Source organism: Agelaius phoeniceus, chromosome 1, assembly GCF_051311805.1.
Source record: "Agelaius phoeniceus isolate bAgePho1 chromosome 1, bAgePho1.hap1, whole genome shotgun sequence".
NCBI lineage: Eukaryota > Metazoa > Chordata > Aves > Passeriformes > Icteridae > Agelaius > Agelaius phoeniceus.
Genome location: NC_135265.1, coordinates 13,545,943 through 13,559,935, shown reverse-complemented (window position 1 = coordinate 13,559,935; position 13,993 = coordinate 13,545,943). Strand labels below are relative to the sequence as shown.

The 13,993-nt window shown below is 48.2% G+C and overlaps 1 protein-coding gene across 1 annotated transcript; it reads right to left on the bottom strand.

The window, feature by feature from the left end:
* Window positions 1-10,603: 10,603 nt before the first annotated feature.
* FZD8 (frizzled class receptor 8) lies at window positions 10,604-13,265 on the bottom strand. Its single transcript, XM_054635481.2, has one exon. It carries the CDS (start codon window positions 13,263-13,265, stop codon window positions 11,250-11,252), a length of 2,016 nt encoding a protein of 671 aa, XP_054491456.1. The 3' UTR covers window positions 10,604-11,249.
* Between the last annotated feature and the right edge of the window lie 728 nt (window positions 13,266-13,993).

Here is a 13,993-nt window from a genome sequence, read left to right as displayed (position 1 = left end):
AAGAGGCAGGATCCTGCTATGAAGGGTGACACAGGAAAGGGGAAAATGGGATAAACATCATCTTCAGCTGCATGCAAAGCATTCCTTGCTGTTTCCCCCTCTTTGCCTGACTGGATCCATCTCCTCCTCCATGTTATGCTGGGACAAGCTGAGCATCCTTGAGGCAAGGGAAGATGCCAACTGATGGCAAATCCACTTTCCAGAAAGGATTCCCTTGCTTCATCATGGCCTTGGCAGTCACTCTTACACTGGTGATGGTTTCTGTCTGTCCAGAATTGTCTCCTAGCATTCTTCATGTCTAACAGAGGTCAGGTGGTTCCCATTTGTACCTGGGTACCTGGCAATTTGAAGGGAATGCCACCAGCACAGGTGGTAGTGGTGACATGTAATGCAGGTCACAGGAACTGAGGAAAAGCTGCTGTGCTTGCAGCCATGGGCTTTTTGCAGCTCTGAGGCTGGCTTAATTGACCAGACTTTTAACTGAGAGAAAAACCTTTGCAAAAGCTGCTTTAGACAGTCAATACGGACCTGTAGCCATGATATTTTGTGGAAAATCCTTTCCTTAGGATTTTTTCTCCTGAGAAGATGAGAGGCCTCAGGAACAAAATGTAAACAATAATTATCTGCTGCTTTGGAATGCAACAGGTTGGATCTGTGATTGGTTTCATGTGGTTGTTTCTGATTAATGGACAATCACAGTCCAGCTGGCTTGGACTCTGTCTGAGACACAAGCCTTTGTTATTCATTCCTGTTCTATTCCTAGCTAGCCTTCTGATGAAATCCTTTCTTCTATTCTTTTAGTATAGTTTTAATATAATATATATCATAAAATAATAAATTAAGCCTTCTGAAACATGGAGTCAGATCCTCGTCTCTCCCCTCATCCTAAGACCCCTGCAAACACAATCACACAGACCAAGAAGCTTTACTGGCAGAAAACCTTACCAGAGAGAGGTCTGTGAACATGAGCATGTTTTTGGAAGCTCTGTTATATTGGTTTCCCCATTAGAATGGGTTTGCATTGTTAGGACTGTGCCAGCTGTGTGAGCTCTGGGGCAGGCAGCTGTCAGTTGTGCTTGGAGACTGCTCTCAAAGAACAGAGGGACCTTTGTCCTTCTCTTGAAGATTTATGTAGCATTTAGGTCCAAACTCCTGGTGGCATTAGTGTGAAGAGGTCTGTAGCTTGGAAGGCTTCACATTACCTTGGTTATTTTTCTTAACAAATACAAGAATTGTGGCTCCCTGTCAGTTCCCCCAAGCCCCAGTTAGTGCACACCAGGAGCCAGAGTCCCATCTGTCAAACGCCCACTGATGGACATGAGGATGGAGAACTTGGGGGTGTTTTTCTGAGAGTGAGTGCTTCCTCTTGGCTGCCAGTGCTGTGTAAAGATGGAAGATTTACAGCCCACAGATCTGGTGTGCATCCAAGTCTGGTCCCTGGCCCAGGCTGAACCCCTGCTGCCTTCCTTCTCCCCTCTGCCATAAGATATTGGAGAGCTGGTGTTGGCTTTTGGAGAGGGTAGGAGGCTTCCACACTAAATACCAGGGCTAGGACAGTTCTCAGACAATGCCTGGAAATGCCAGGCTCGGTATAAGACCTTCATTCCTCATAGTTTTTTGCTCTTTAGCAGTACTTAGCAAGCTGAGTTACCAAAGATTTTGTTGCAGGAAACATTAGGTTGAAGTGTGCTACTATTTTATTTGAACATATTTGCTGCTCTCTAGAGGAGCTCATGGAACTTGCATGATTTAAGGATATGTGGTCATGTTCTTTAAGTGGTCCTAAAATTTGGATAAATTAAGAAAATTTCAAAAAAGAGGAAAACCAAAGTAAAAGATAGCCTCTCTAAAATTTTGTCAGGAAATGAAGCAACAGCAAAATAAAACTTAAAGAATAGAGAAGTTAATATACCACAAAGAGGTAGATGAAAGCATGTGAGGGGACTGGCAAAAGAGGTGATACTAAAATAACACCTTTTCAATAAATTTTGATGATACTGAACAAATAATTATTATACCAATCAAATAATGTCAAGAATAACACCCCCCCCCCCCAAATCCTTAGCAGACAAGGAGCAGAGTGCTTTTAAGGGGTCAAAGAGGTCAGAGCAATGGTTAAGAAGAAACCTCTCTCTACACAACAATCAAAACTATACATTGTGCCAGCTTGTACAAAGGCATGAGAGAGCCCAGCAAATAATGTAAAACTTGAGCAAACAGCAATTAAAGAACCCATCAGCAAGAAAATACTGAAATCTTGTAACAGAGATGATAGAAATAATCAGCAGCCTCTCTTGGGAGGGTTCAGCTCGAGGTTAAGACACCTACACTTTGTCAGAGATGTGAGGTTGGGGTCAATAGTCCCACTACTCTTTGAGGAGATCTGGTCAAATCCAGGTCTGGGCTGCAATAAGTTGCCCACAAAAATATCCCATGTTATTAGAGCTGCCAGAGGGTAACTGAGATAGTCACCTGTGTCTTTCAGACATGACAGAAAATTACAGGAGCCCCATGTCTCCTGTTTGGAGAGACAGGGAGAGACTGGATAGGAATCTCCAGGATCACCTGGAGCCCCTGTCTGAGCAGCTGAGCTGAGGCCCACAAGTAACTTAGAGTCCAGATTCTGCTTCCATGACCTACTGATGACATTTCTAATGCTCTATTGACTACAATAAGAGTTCATACAATGCCTTACCTTAAAAAAAAAACCCTACACTGAGATATCCACCTGCATTTACACGTCCTAGTCTTGAGCTGAACCTCAGCCTAAACATGGCACTTGGAAGGAGGGGTGTGGAGAGAGAAGGAGAAAAAAAATGTATGAAAATGTTGAGAAATATTTAGGGAGTGATAACAGCTAGAGGATGTCACCTTTCAACAAATATGATGCTGGTTTTTATTCAACAAAAGAGACACAGAAAGCTAAGTTGGGAGAACAGTATTGCTGCTGACCTGGTATAGCATATGATGCCAAACATTTTCACAGCAGAATTATTTAGAAAGAGAGCACAAAAGGCAAAAATCACACTGGTCATACCATTTACATATTTCAAAAAGACATCTTGCAAGGCACCACCACAACATCCCAAAATCTTCTAAAATGCAGAAAGAAAAATTGACACTAGAGTGTGGCTTCCACAAGTACAGTCAATATGGCCACACACTAAGCTCTTTGAATTCTCATGTTTGCTGTAGCTAAAGACTTGGTTGAGAAAAGTGCATAAAAGAAGTGTTGTATTTCCAGAGGAATATGGTAGGAAATGTAAATACACAGCTAGGAAGGCTTCACATTCAGCACATTCACAACAGCTGGAGCAATGCTTCTATGGAAACAAAAAAATTATCCAGTGTTGACAGAGACAGATGATCTCTTAGTATTAGAAAAACACAGTTGCATCAGAATCTGCCACTTCAGCCATTACTTCAAAAGACAAGACATTTAGAGATAGACACATTTTATTTTAGAAGACATTACATAAAAAGTTTGTTCTGCCCAATGTTAGTGACCACTGACTGGAAACAAAAATTGGCAGGTCTTTCTTAAAAGCAGTGCTCTTACTTTTCTTGAAGACCAAATATAATATCACTTAATGTAAAACAACTTATCACTTTCCTTCCAAATTATCTATGTAACACCTTATATTATATTCAAAAGCTTCCATAATTTAGTTGAGATGAAGCCAACAGACAGTCTATAAAAGCTGCTGTATGCACGTTATTTTCTTTCAACTTTCACAGATTGTTCACTGTTCATTTTGGACCTTACAGAAAATTCTATCCAGAATAATTTTCCATTAACTTCTTCTAAGACAAGCAGAAATATACAATTTTAAAAATATTCTTGTCTACTTTATTTTCCCAGAAGGAATTATATTTAAAAGCACTGTGTATATTCATGGGTTAAACCCTAATTCAGAAAAGCACTCTTGTTCAGGAAAACATTTATGCATATGCTTACTTTAAGTATCTTATAAAATCTCACTGAAATCAATGGGACTTTGGCATGCACTTAAATAGCCCTTACCACCCTACATGCTTATGATCCACTTCTATTCAAGAAAGCAATCAAGCACGAGTTTCTAAATCAGGATCTAAAGGTATTCTGTGAAAACCATTTCTATTCCAAGCTCTACTAATAAATTAGGTTTTTTGTGATTTTGCTTTTTTTTTTTCCATTAAGAATGTATAACGTGAATGTGCTTTGCTTCATTTTAAGCTGCAAAGGCCCATTTTATGTACTGCTTGTTAAATCAGATTCTAATGATTCTTTCCCTCATGCAAATCTTTCCTCTCATTCATGGATTGTATTTAAATTCTGCTCAGCTTGTATTCATGATGCCTTGTCAGTGATTTGCATTGCTCTGATGCATTTGCCCTGGTTGCACCCCTCACTCACTTTGGCTTGAGAACATAGAAGCCATAAATAACTCTTTAGCTGCTAAAAACAACACACACAATTCTTGTACACTAATGAGCTCGAGGATGGCAGCAATGAAGCTCCGTGTGGGTCTCCGTGGTTTCCTGATCTGGCTATTCCAAATGCCCTGCTCTGTGTCCTGGAAACTAAGATTTTACAACTTGTTATAGCAAAAATATTCCTTCCCTAGAGTTTTGCAAAAAAGTAACTTCAGTTTAAAACCCACAATGATAAATGTGCTTTCCACCCCACAGGTTTGGAGAGAGAAAGTCGTGCAGCTCCCTGCAGAGAGGCTGCAGCTCCGGATGGCAGCGATGTACAGAACACACAGTGCCCAAAGGGGAAACATTGCCCCTTCCTTTCCTAAAATATTTCATTCTGTTCCCTCCCTACATCTGGACAGAAAGCCAAAGCAAGTAATTTGTTTCCTAAGCCAGATGGCTACATTTTCTGATTTACATTGAAAGAGAGCGTTTAGATTTCAACCACTGAGAAATGATGAAGGTATCATGTCTCAAACACATTTTGAATAAGTCTCTTCATAGCACGAAAACTATTTTTATTTCAGAAGATGTGAAAATGGGACATTCTGGTAGTAAGTTTATTTTTGGAAAAAAGTCAAGTAGAAAAAAATAATTTGAGACTTCAAATTGAGACTTGAGATTTAATGCTTCTTTGTGAAGAATGTCACATATAATTATCAATAACAGAAGTCTGGAGGAAAGAACTTCCAACTAATGCATTTAAAGCATACCTGAAAGCATCTAACAAGTCACACATAAGGCAAAACTAACGGAATAAGAACCCCTTTTTAATGCAACATATTAAAGAAGTTAGATAGTGTTCAAGAGAAATAACCCAGCTTTCTCCTTTATAATATATTAGGCATCTACAGGAAAGTGGCCAAATTTCTTTCCGGCTAAATTTCTCTTTTCTTGCAAAGCTGGATTTTAGGAAGGAGCATCTTAGTTCTGCGCTCTCCCCTGTTCGTCGCAGGATGCTGAGCCCTGTCCCGAGGGTGCCCGCGGCGATGTGCGGGGCCAGGCAGCAGCGGCGCTCCCGTTTCCCCGCCGCGCTCCGCGGACGGGAGAGGCTGCGGGAAGGGCGGCAGAGCGGGAATCCCGCGGGAGCAGGAGCGGCGGAAGGCGCTGGAATAATTCCCGCTGTCCCCGGCGGAAGGCGCTGGAATTCCCGGTGTCCCCAGCGGAAGGCGCTGGAATTCCCGCTGTCCCCAGCGGAGGGCACTGCGGGATGGCGAGCGCCGGAGCCCCGGGCCCGCTGCTGCCGCTGCGCCCGCACGCCTCTGCCACCGCAGCCCCTGGCCGGTGCAGCTCCAGAATTGCTGTAAACCTTCTTTCCCCTACCTGCCTGCCGTAGGGAATGGGAGGAATGAGGAATTTTGCTCCAGCACGAGCCAATTCAGCCTCAGCCCTGCGGCACCCAGGGCCCGGTGGGGTCGGGGCTGCGGCCGCGGGGGCTCTGAGGGGACCCTGTGGGAGAAACTGCTCTGAAAATGGAGCTGGACTGGGCACACAGCAGAGTCAGGAAATCCAGGTTCTCCTCCTAGACCTGCATTGAGGTTTCATTCGCCTGGGTATTATTACTGCAATTTCTGCCTCGCAAGAAGAAATTTGACTATTAATTCACGAGTGAACGTAAAGTGTTTTGAGATGACAGATAAGAGACTAGTAGGAGTGAAGAAGTGTTATCTCAGCCTTCAAAAAGCTTGGTTCAGCATTTGACCTTAGGTACTAGTTTCTGAGGTGATTTGACTATCCTTAGTCACCTCGGATTATTGCTCCACATTTTAATACCAGACACTAGTTATTTCCATACCACCACAGCATTTATTATGTGTGATCCTTTCTGCTGAACTAGTGAAACTCATATACCTGATTACAGTAATGATGGGCAGTTGTAAAATTTAAATAAATAGAGCTGTCTGAAGATTTCTAATTGAGTTCTCTTAAAGGGTGCCTAGAGCTCATCCTGACCACATGCAGGGAGGCTGCCTTGTTTAATGTTTTTTCTTTGGACTGACATTTTCAGATCTCTTTATTCTTAGTCTCATCCTATTGTTTCCAGGGTGACCTTTGTTGCCCAGCCTCTTTAATTCTAGGCACAGATGTGCTGTCCTTCCATACCATGCAGTTTTGGTATGCAGGACAAAAAAAGAGGGAACATGGCCAGGAAGGAGAGAGATTGCTCTTCACTTCCTTCCCTGTTGGGCCAGAAGCTGCATTGGCCATGGTGTGTGGGAGTGTGTGCCTGGAGAAGCACAGGCTGTGTGGCTCTGGAATGGGGTGCAGGAGCAGGGCATGCTCCAGGCAGGTTGTAACAGGCACTCTGGAGACTGGCTGGGATTCCACAAGCTGGTTTGACTGGTCCACACTGAGCTTTCCTCCAGCATGATCTTGGCTGCAGGTGAGTTTTCACTCCAGGAGCATCTTTTGTAATTTTTCAATGTACATTATCACTAGGTCTCTCTCTTCCCTCACATTAGGTGACCTGTCTATCCCAGGTAAAATGTCATGTTTTTATTGCTTAAGATGGTTACCTTACAGTGCAGGCTAGATTTGGCTTTTGCACTGCATGTAGTGCTTGTGATGTAAGTGTGTTATGGGATCAAGAAGTGGTCTTGTACTGAATTTTCTATTTCAAAGTAGAGCTGGGGTTCTCCCAATGCCTTTCTTTCTCAGCTAGTGATTCCTTTTTAAATTTGGCCATTCTGCCTTATCTCCCAGTACCAGTTTCCTCTTATAGAAAACTGTCATTGCTTTATTCTACAAGCCACTTTCAGGTGGCTAGAGATGTGTCCTCCTGAGGGAACCTGGAAAAAGCCCAGGCTCTGAAGCTGGGGTGAAAACACTGTGGGTAGGGTGTGCACAGAGGCACCTCTGCCTCTAGATTTCCCACCCCACCTGGGACAGTTTTGAGCATTTTACAATGGTTTGAATATTGTGTAAGAAAGGAGGCTTAGACTGGCACACACGTTCCTTGTGTGCTAGTCTAAGCCTTCCCAGAAAGCCTGATCACATTTGTATTATTACAATATACAAGAATTTCCTAACTCCTCCTTTTCTTGAAGCCCTTTTCCAACCAAAAGATTGATTACTAAAGTTTCAGGGACTTCTCCTGCACAGGGAAAACTTTGGAGCCCACTTCCAGCTAGCTCCCAGGGACTGTGCAGCAGGGCCCAGGGATGTACTGTGTCTCTGCTGAGGCTCTGCAGCTCACCTGCTCTGCTGTGCCTCCTTTTAAGAGGCTCACCAGAAGCTAGGCCAGCTCTCTGGGAGGCTGCAGGGTTTTTTTAGTTTTTGCAGCAGGATAAGCAAGATCTGTAAGATTTCCTTTCTGAAGCAGGAGCATCTAAAGTAAGGAGGGGTCCTGGGAAAAAAAAAAAAAAAGGCAGGATTGGGAATAAAAATGTAAGAGAGCTCTCCAAAGGTATCTTGCTTATTAGAAAAGAAAAAAATCCCAAACCATGTTTTTGTGCTAACATGGTCACTCACCTGAGCAGAGCAGTTTGGCCTTTCTGTGGGAGGCTCTCAGTTGCCTTTATCCAGCCCCCCAAATGCTGCCATGCAAGTTGTGCTATGGGCCATATCAGTGACAGCAAAACTTCCCCTTACCTCTCCAGAACCAGTGGGTGCTGCCCTGCCCCTGGATGAGCCTCTGCAGCAGGGATGCTGTTGGCACTCCTGCTCTGCAGGCCAGGGCGTGGGCCATGGGTCACCTTGGGCTGTTTTCAGTAGCTCTCTGGCAGATTTACAGAGAAAGCAGTTTATCATCAGATCTTGAAAATTACCATGTCATTTCTATCACCTCACCAATACTTTTTGGATCTTCATAGAAAATTTAACCTTAAAGTTTGATAAAGGGCATGCTAATAATGTGAAGTTCATTGTAGCTGTGGATTTTTATTTTTCATGCATCTAAATGCCTTGCTGGTGGTGTTTCTGATCGTTTTTCTTTATCTACAAATTTTATGCTGATTCACAAAAACCTGCACTTCTAAGTTAGCTTCTTTAGCTCCATTTCCCCAGGTTTGTGTTTCTAGTGGTTTTAATTTTACCTGATTTTCATTTGTTTAACCTTTGCATTATTACTCAGTCACTTCCAAAGCAGGCATCTTGTTTACCTGACTAGCTCTGAGACCCCTCTGTTTTAGTTCACCTGTAGCCTCTCTTGGCTCATTCTGGAGGAGGTTAAGCCAAAGCACTACTTCTTTCTTTTACTAGAAATGCTTTTATCTCAGTGTGAGCAACCTGCACCAGCAGCCTGTGAGAGACCTATCTAAACAAATTCCCAGAGAGGAGTTGTGGCTGTACCTCTCCTCTGTCTTCCTTGTTGGAACCTGGTGGAGGGGAAGGAACTCAGATTTTTATCTGCAGAACTGATTGTGCTAGGTGGGTCTTCCCCAGCAGGAAAGCTGACAGCTGGGAAAAGTGCCACGTTGATTTAACAACAACCTTGAAAAGAATGTTTCCAGCAATATAAAAAATAGTATGGCCTTTTCAACTTACTGCTATGTCAATATTCTGATGCTGGTCAGTTGGTGCACAAATAAGTACCATGTGTAAATCCCAGGGGAATTTCCTTTGCATTTAAGAAGTTAAAATTATTTTTCCCATCAAGTAGTTAGTTAGCATTTTAAATTACTCCTTTTCATGTTCCTGGCAACTTTGTAGAAGTGGGGTCTATTAAGTCAGGAGATCTTTGAAAGGGACACCAATAATCAAGTCAGTGCTCAATGAAACAAGGTTTTTCCCACAAATCATGACTGATATCTGTGTCATTAGTAGGGTAGCTGCCCATCTCTTATCATGATTGGCAGGTTAATAAGGGACCTGGGGCTATCTTTTCACTGCTAGCACACAACCTAACCAATTGCTTTTAAATGACTGCTAATTTGACAGAATATAAGCAGAATATGTAAAAATATCTGGAGTAATGTCTAATGCAGATTTTACTCCTGGTATTCTGAGATCTGTCATTTTAGAAAACAGATTAGAAAGTTAATAGATTTTAAAATTTTTTTGGACACTCGGTTTTTAAAGAAAATCTTGTAGTTGTTCTTTGGTTCAATTAGGACCAAAAGAGAAGGGAGTTTTGTAATGCAATTGTCCTGTAAAGGAAAATGTTTTAAATTGGGGAGATTATGTGAGCAGACCACCTGTAGGGCATTCATAGCTCTTTTCTATAATGCTCCAAGCCATGCCTTGCTGCCTGCAGTCTGGCTAACAATGCAGGGAAAAGCTGTTTAAAAGGCTGTTCTCCCTTTTCCCTCTGGTGTTCACTAACTGTTACAAGTCTTCCTCTTAAAATAAAAAAAAAAAAAAAAGTCCCATGTCCCTTTAATTGAAGAACTTTAAGGCTCCATGGTGGCCAATTGGTCTGCAACAAGAGGAACCAGGCAGCAGGGAAAGAAACTTCAGACTATACATCACGTTTGGTGAAGAGAAAAGATCAAAGTTTTCCCAAACTCAAAAGAAACCAAGTTCCCTACAGATTAACCCTATTCATTTAGCTCCTCTTAAAGGAATGATGTTCTGAGCCACTGGGCAGACAGGTAAAAAGTTCAACAATTGCCAAAGCATTCTTCTGTTAATTCAACAGCCTTCTGCTCAAATAAATTAGCTTACTCCTGACAGAAGAACAATACCTTTTCTCTTGAAAAAGGACCATATTTGATATACAAAAGTTAAGATGTTAGTTTAATCTGTTAAGAAGAGATTGATCTAACAAATTTCAACTCACTGTTCCACCACAGTACATGAGCTATGAATTTAAAACATTAACCTTTTACACTTCAGTATGCATCCCAGGAAAGGCAGGTGCTTACAGAAGTGTAGACAACAGATATGAGAGGCGGGTGTGCACATTCCTAAAATAACACCCGTTTTAAAAGGATACTTAACATGCCACGGGAGATGACTCTTTTGTAAAGGCTCAAAGACATCATCATCTTTAAAAAAAGGAAAGAAGTATGGTAAAGCACCTCCCAGTTTTGGCAAACACTTTTTCAGAACAACTTGTTGAATGACTTGTTTTCTTGTGTCTACATATCTCACTTCTTTAACAGGTAATGACTGGAGAATGAATGTAGTTCATAGTTTATGGAACTACCTAAAGATACAGCAGCTGGAATAACCAGGGCAGGAGGAGAGGAAAAGCTTGAAAAAGTCATTTATCAAAAGTCATTTTATTGACAAAATAGAATACTCATATTTGCTCTTACAGGGGTAGCCTCTAAATTTTTACAAAAAAATTTACAGACTGTATAGCTTTGGATATATACATATTTTACACATCTGTACAAGGTAACAAATAATTATATAAATACATCCTTTAATGTAGGAAACCCGTATTTAGCTGGGGTGTATAATTAAGACATTTTTTGATTCAGTCAATATTGTAAGGCATTTGCCTGGTCATCCACATCCCAAAAACCTGCAGTCCCCAGCAGACTCCCACCTCAGGACGGGGCGGGGGGGGAGGAAGACCCTCTCTCCCATGAGTAAAGAGCTGCTGTTAGTCCAGAGTGATTCAGAAGCTGCTGTGCCTTGCCCTCTGCAAGACACGGGTGAGCCTCTGCCCTCCTCTGCCAGCAAAATAATAAGCTGGCTCCTTGAAGTACATGCTCCCTGCATATGAATGGAGGGGAAGGAGGAGGGGGTTGGAGCCTGGGGCCTCTGCCAGCTGCATTGTTCTATACAAGCTGTGGCTAATAAGGACCATTAGGGGTTCATTAATGGCACCAAACAGTGAGGAGGCATTTTAGGCAGGCCAGTGTCCCTCATTCCCTAACCTTTGGCCTCTTTCCCCCTCCTCACACTTGAGACAGGGGCATCTGCTTGGGATAGGAGACGGAGCTGGCGGTGCCTGATCTCCACGTCAGGCCGGTGCTGACATCGCTGTAGAGTGAGCCACCACCTCCGGCCCCGAGTCCTCCTGCCGTGGTGATCACTGCCTGTCCACCTGCCCCTGCCCCTGCGCCCCCAGCCACGGCAGCGCCTTTGCTGGCCCAGCAGCAGCGAGTGCAAAGGGCCCTCCAGGATTCCAGGGTCTTGCCGGACCAGACCCAGACGCCAGAAGTGATGCCCACCACCAGGCACATGAAGTACTTGAGCATGAAGACGGCATAGTCGGGGCGGCGGGCCTGGTCGGGCTGCTGGTCTCGCAGGCAGGGGCAGTTGTGCGTGGCCTCCCAGCGGGGCCGGTTGTGCTGCTCGTAGAAGAGGCAGGCGACCACGCTGGCAGCCGGCACGGTGTAGAGCACGGTGAAGAGGCCCAGGCGGATCATCAGCTTCTCCAGCTTGTGGGTCTTGGTGGGGCCACCCTGCTGCTTGATGACGCTGCGGATACGGAAGAGCGAGACGAAGCCGGCGAGCAGGAACATGGAACCGATGGCCAAGTAGATGAGCAGAGGTGCCAGCACGAAGCCCCGTAAGTTCTCCAGGCTCTGGTTGCCCACGTAGCAGATGCCGGCCACGGGGTCCCCGTCCACAGAACTGAGCGCCAGCACAGCGATGGACTTGACGCTGGGGAGCAGCCAGGCGGCCAGGTGGAAATACTGCGCGTAGCCGGCGATGGCCTCGTTGCCCCACTTCATGCCTGCCGCCAGGAACCAGGTGAGGGAGAGGATGACCCACCAGATGGAGCTGGCCATGCCGAAGAAGTAGACGAGCAGGAAGACCACGGTGCACAGCGCCGGGCCGGTGCTCTCGTACCGCACGTGCTCGGCCACCGCCAGCTCCGGCTGCAGCTCGGCCGCGCCGCCCGCCGCGCCGCGCCCCCCCGCCGCCGCCGCCCCCGCCGCCGCGCCGCCGCCGGCCCCCGCCGCCCCGGCCCCCGCGCCGCCCGCGCCCGCCCCGCCGCTGCACGCCACCTTCTCGTGCCCCGCCACCAGCCGCACCAGGTAGCCGAGGGACACGAAGAGGTAGCAGGCGGCCAGGAAGATGATGGGGCGCTCGGGGTACTTGAAGCGCTCCATGTCGATGAGGAAGGTGGAGACGGTGGCGAAGGTGGAGAGGAAGCAGAGCACGGACCAGAGCCCGATCCAGAAGGCGGTGAAGGCGCGCTCGTCGGGGCTGAAGTAGGGGTTGTGGCAGGGCAGGGCGCAGTTGGCGATCTGCCCCGTCTTGACGCGGTTGTAGAGCGGGTGCCGCTCGCTGGACACCGACACCATGGGCGCCCGGCACTGGCAGCCCGGCTCGCAGGGAGGCGGCGGCCGCGGCTTGCGCGGAGCCTCGGCCGGCGGGGCGGCGGCGGCGGGGGGCGCCTTGGCGGGGGTGCCGGGCTTGGAGCCGCGGAGCGGGGGCTTGGCGGGCGGCGGCGCGGCCGTGGTGAGGTCCGTGCGGTTGTAGTCCATACAGAGCGTGTCCGGGCTGCCCTGCTCGGGGAGGCGGTCGCAGCGCATCCTGTCGGGCCAGGCGAAGCCGTACTGGCGCATGAGCGGGGCGCAGCCGGCCTTGGCCCGCTCGCAGACGCTGCGGCAGGGCGGCAGCGGCTTCTTGTAGTCCTCCAGGCAGATGGGGGTGTACATGCTGCAGAGGAAGAAGCGCAGGTCGCTGGAGCACTGGATCTCCACCAGCGGCCAGAACTGGTGCACCTCCAGCCCGGCCTCGTCCTGCGTGTCGTGGTTGAACTGGTTGGGCATGTACGTGTAGTTGTAGCCGATGCCCTTGCAGAGGGGCACGGTGATCTCCTGGCACGACAGCTCCTTCGCCGAGGAGGAGGAGGAGGACGCGGCGGCTGCGGCCGAGGCGGCGGCGCAGCCGGCGCGCTGCAGCAGGGACAGGGCGGCGAGCAGCGAGGTGATTTCCAACAGGTAACTCCACTCCATGCTCGGCGGCGCGCGGGCGGCGGCCCCGGCTCCTCTCCCGTCCCGCTCAGCAGCCGCGGGGAGCGCGGCGCCACAGCACCCCCCCGCCCCGGCTACCCCCGGGGGGGCGGAGGGCGGCCCCCTCCGTGCCGGTCGCAGGTGAGAGGTCTCGCAGCTCCCGCCGGACTCCGTCGTCCGCGGGCACCCGGTGACGGGGAGCCCCCACTCGGCGCCGGAGGATGGGGGTCGGCTCACGGGAGGCCCCTCAGCCGCCGTCGCATCGCTCCCCGCGGGGTCGGTTTCGCAGGGGGAGGCGCGGCTCCTCTCGCCGCTGCTCCAGCGCCGGCCGGGCACGGGGCGGCGGCGGCAGAGAAGTTTCGCCGTCAGCCCCCGGGCGGCGCGGTGAAGAAGGCTGAGGCGTCCCGGGAACCAGGCGGTGCCGGGCTCCCACCGCCCCGAGCGAACGGGCAGCGGCAGGGCCGGAGCTGGGGCGGCCGGAGCGGCTCCTTCTGCCGCCCGCCCGGGCGCAGGGCTCCGCAGGTGACTGCCAGCCGGCCGGTCCTCGCCCTGCGCTGGGTCCCTCTCCGGCTCCCGGGCACCCCGGCCGCGATCGCGCCACCTGAGCCGCGGGTCGAGCGCGGCAGTGCCTCCGCCAACTTCTCGCTCTCCGGCCCCGGCAGCGGCGCTCCGGCCACCGCGCTCTCATGAATATTTATAGTAAGCGCCGCCAGACCCCGCCCCCGCAGCCT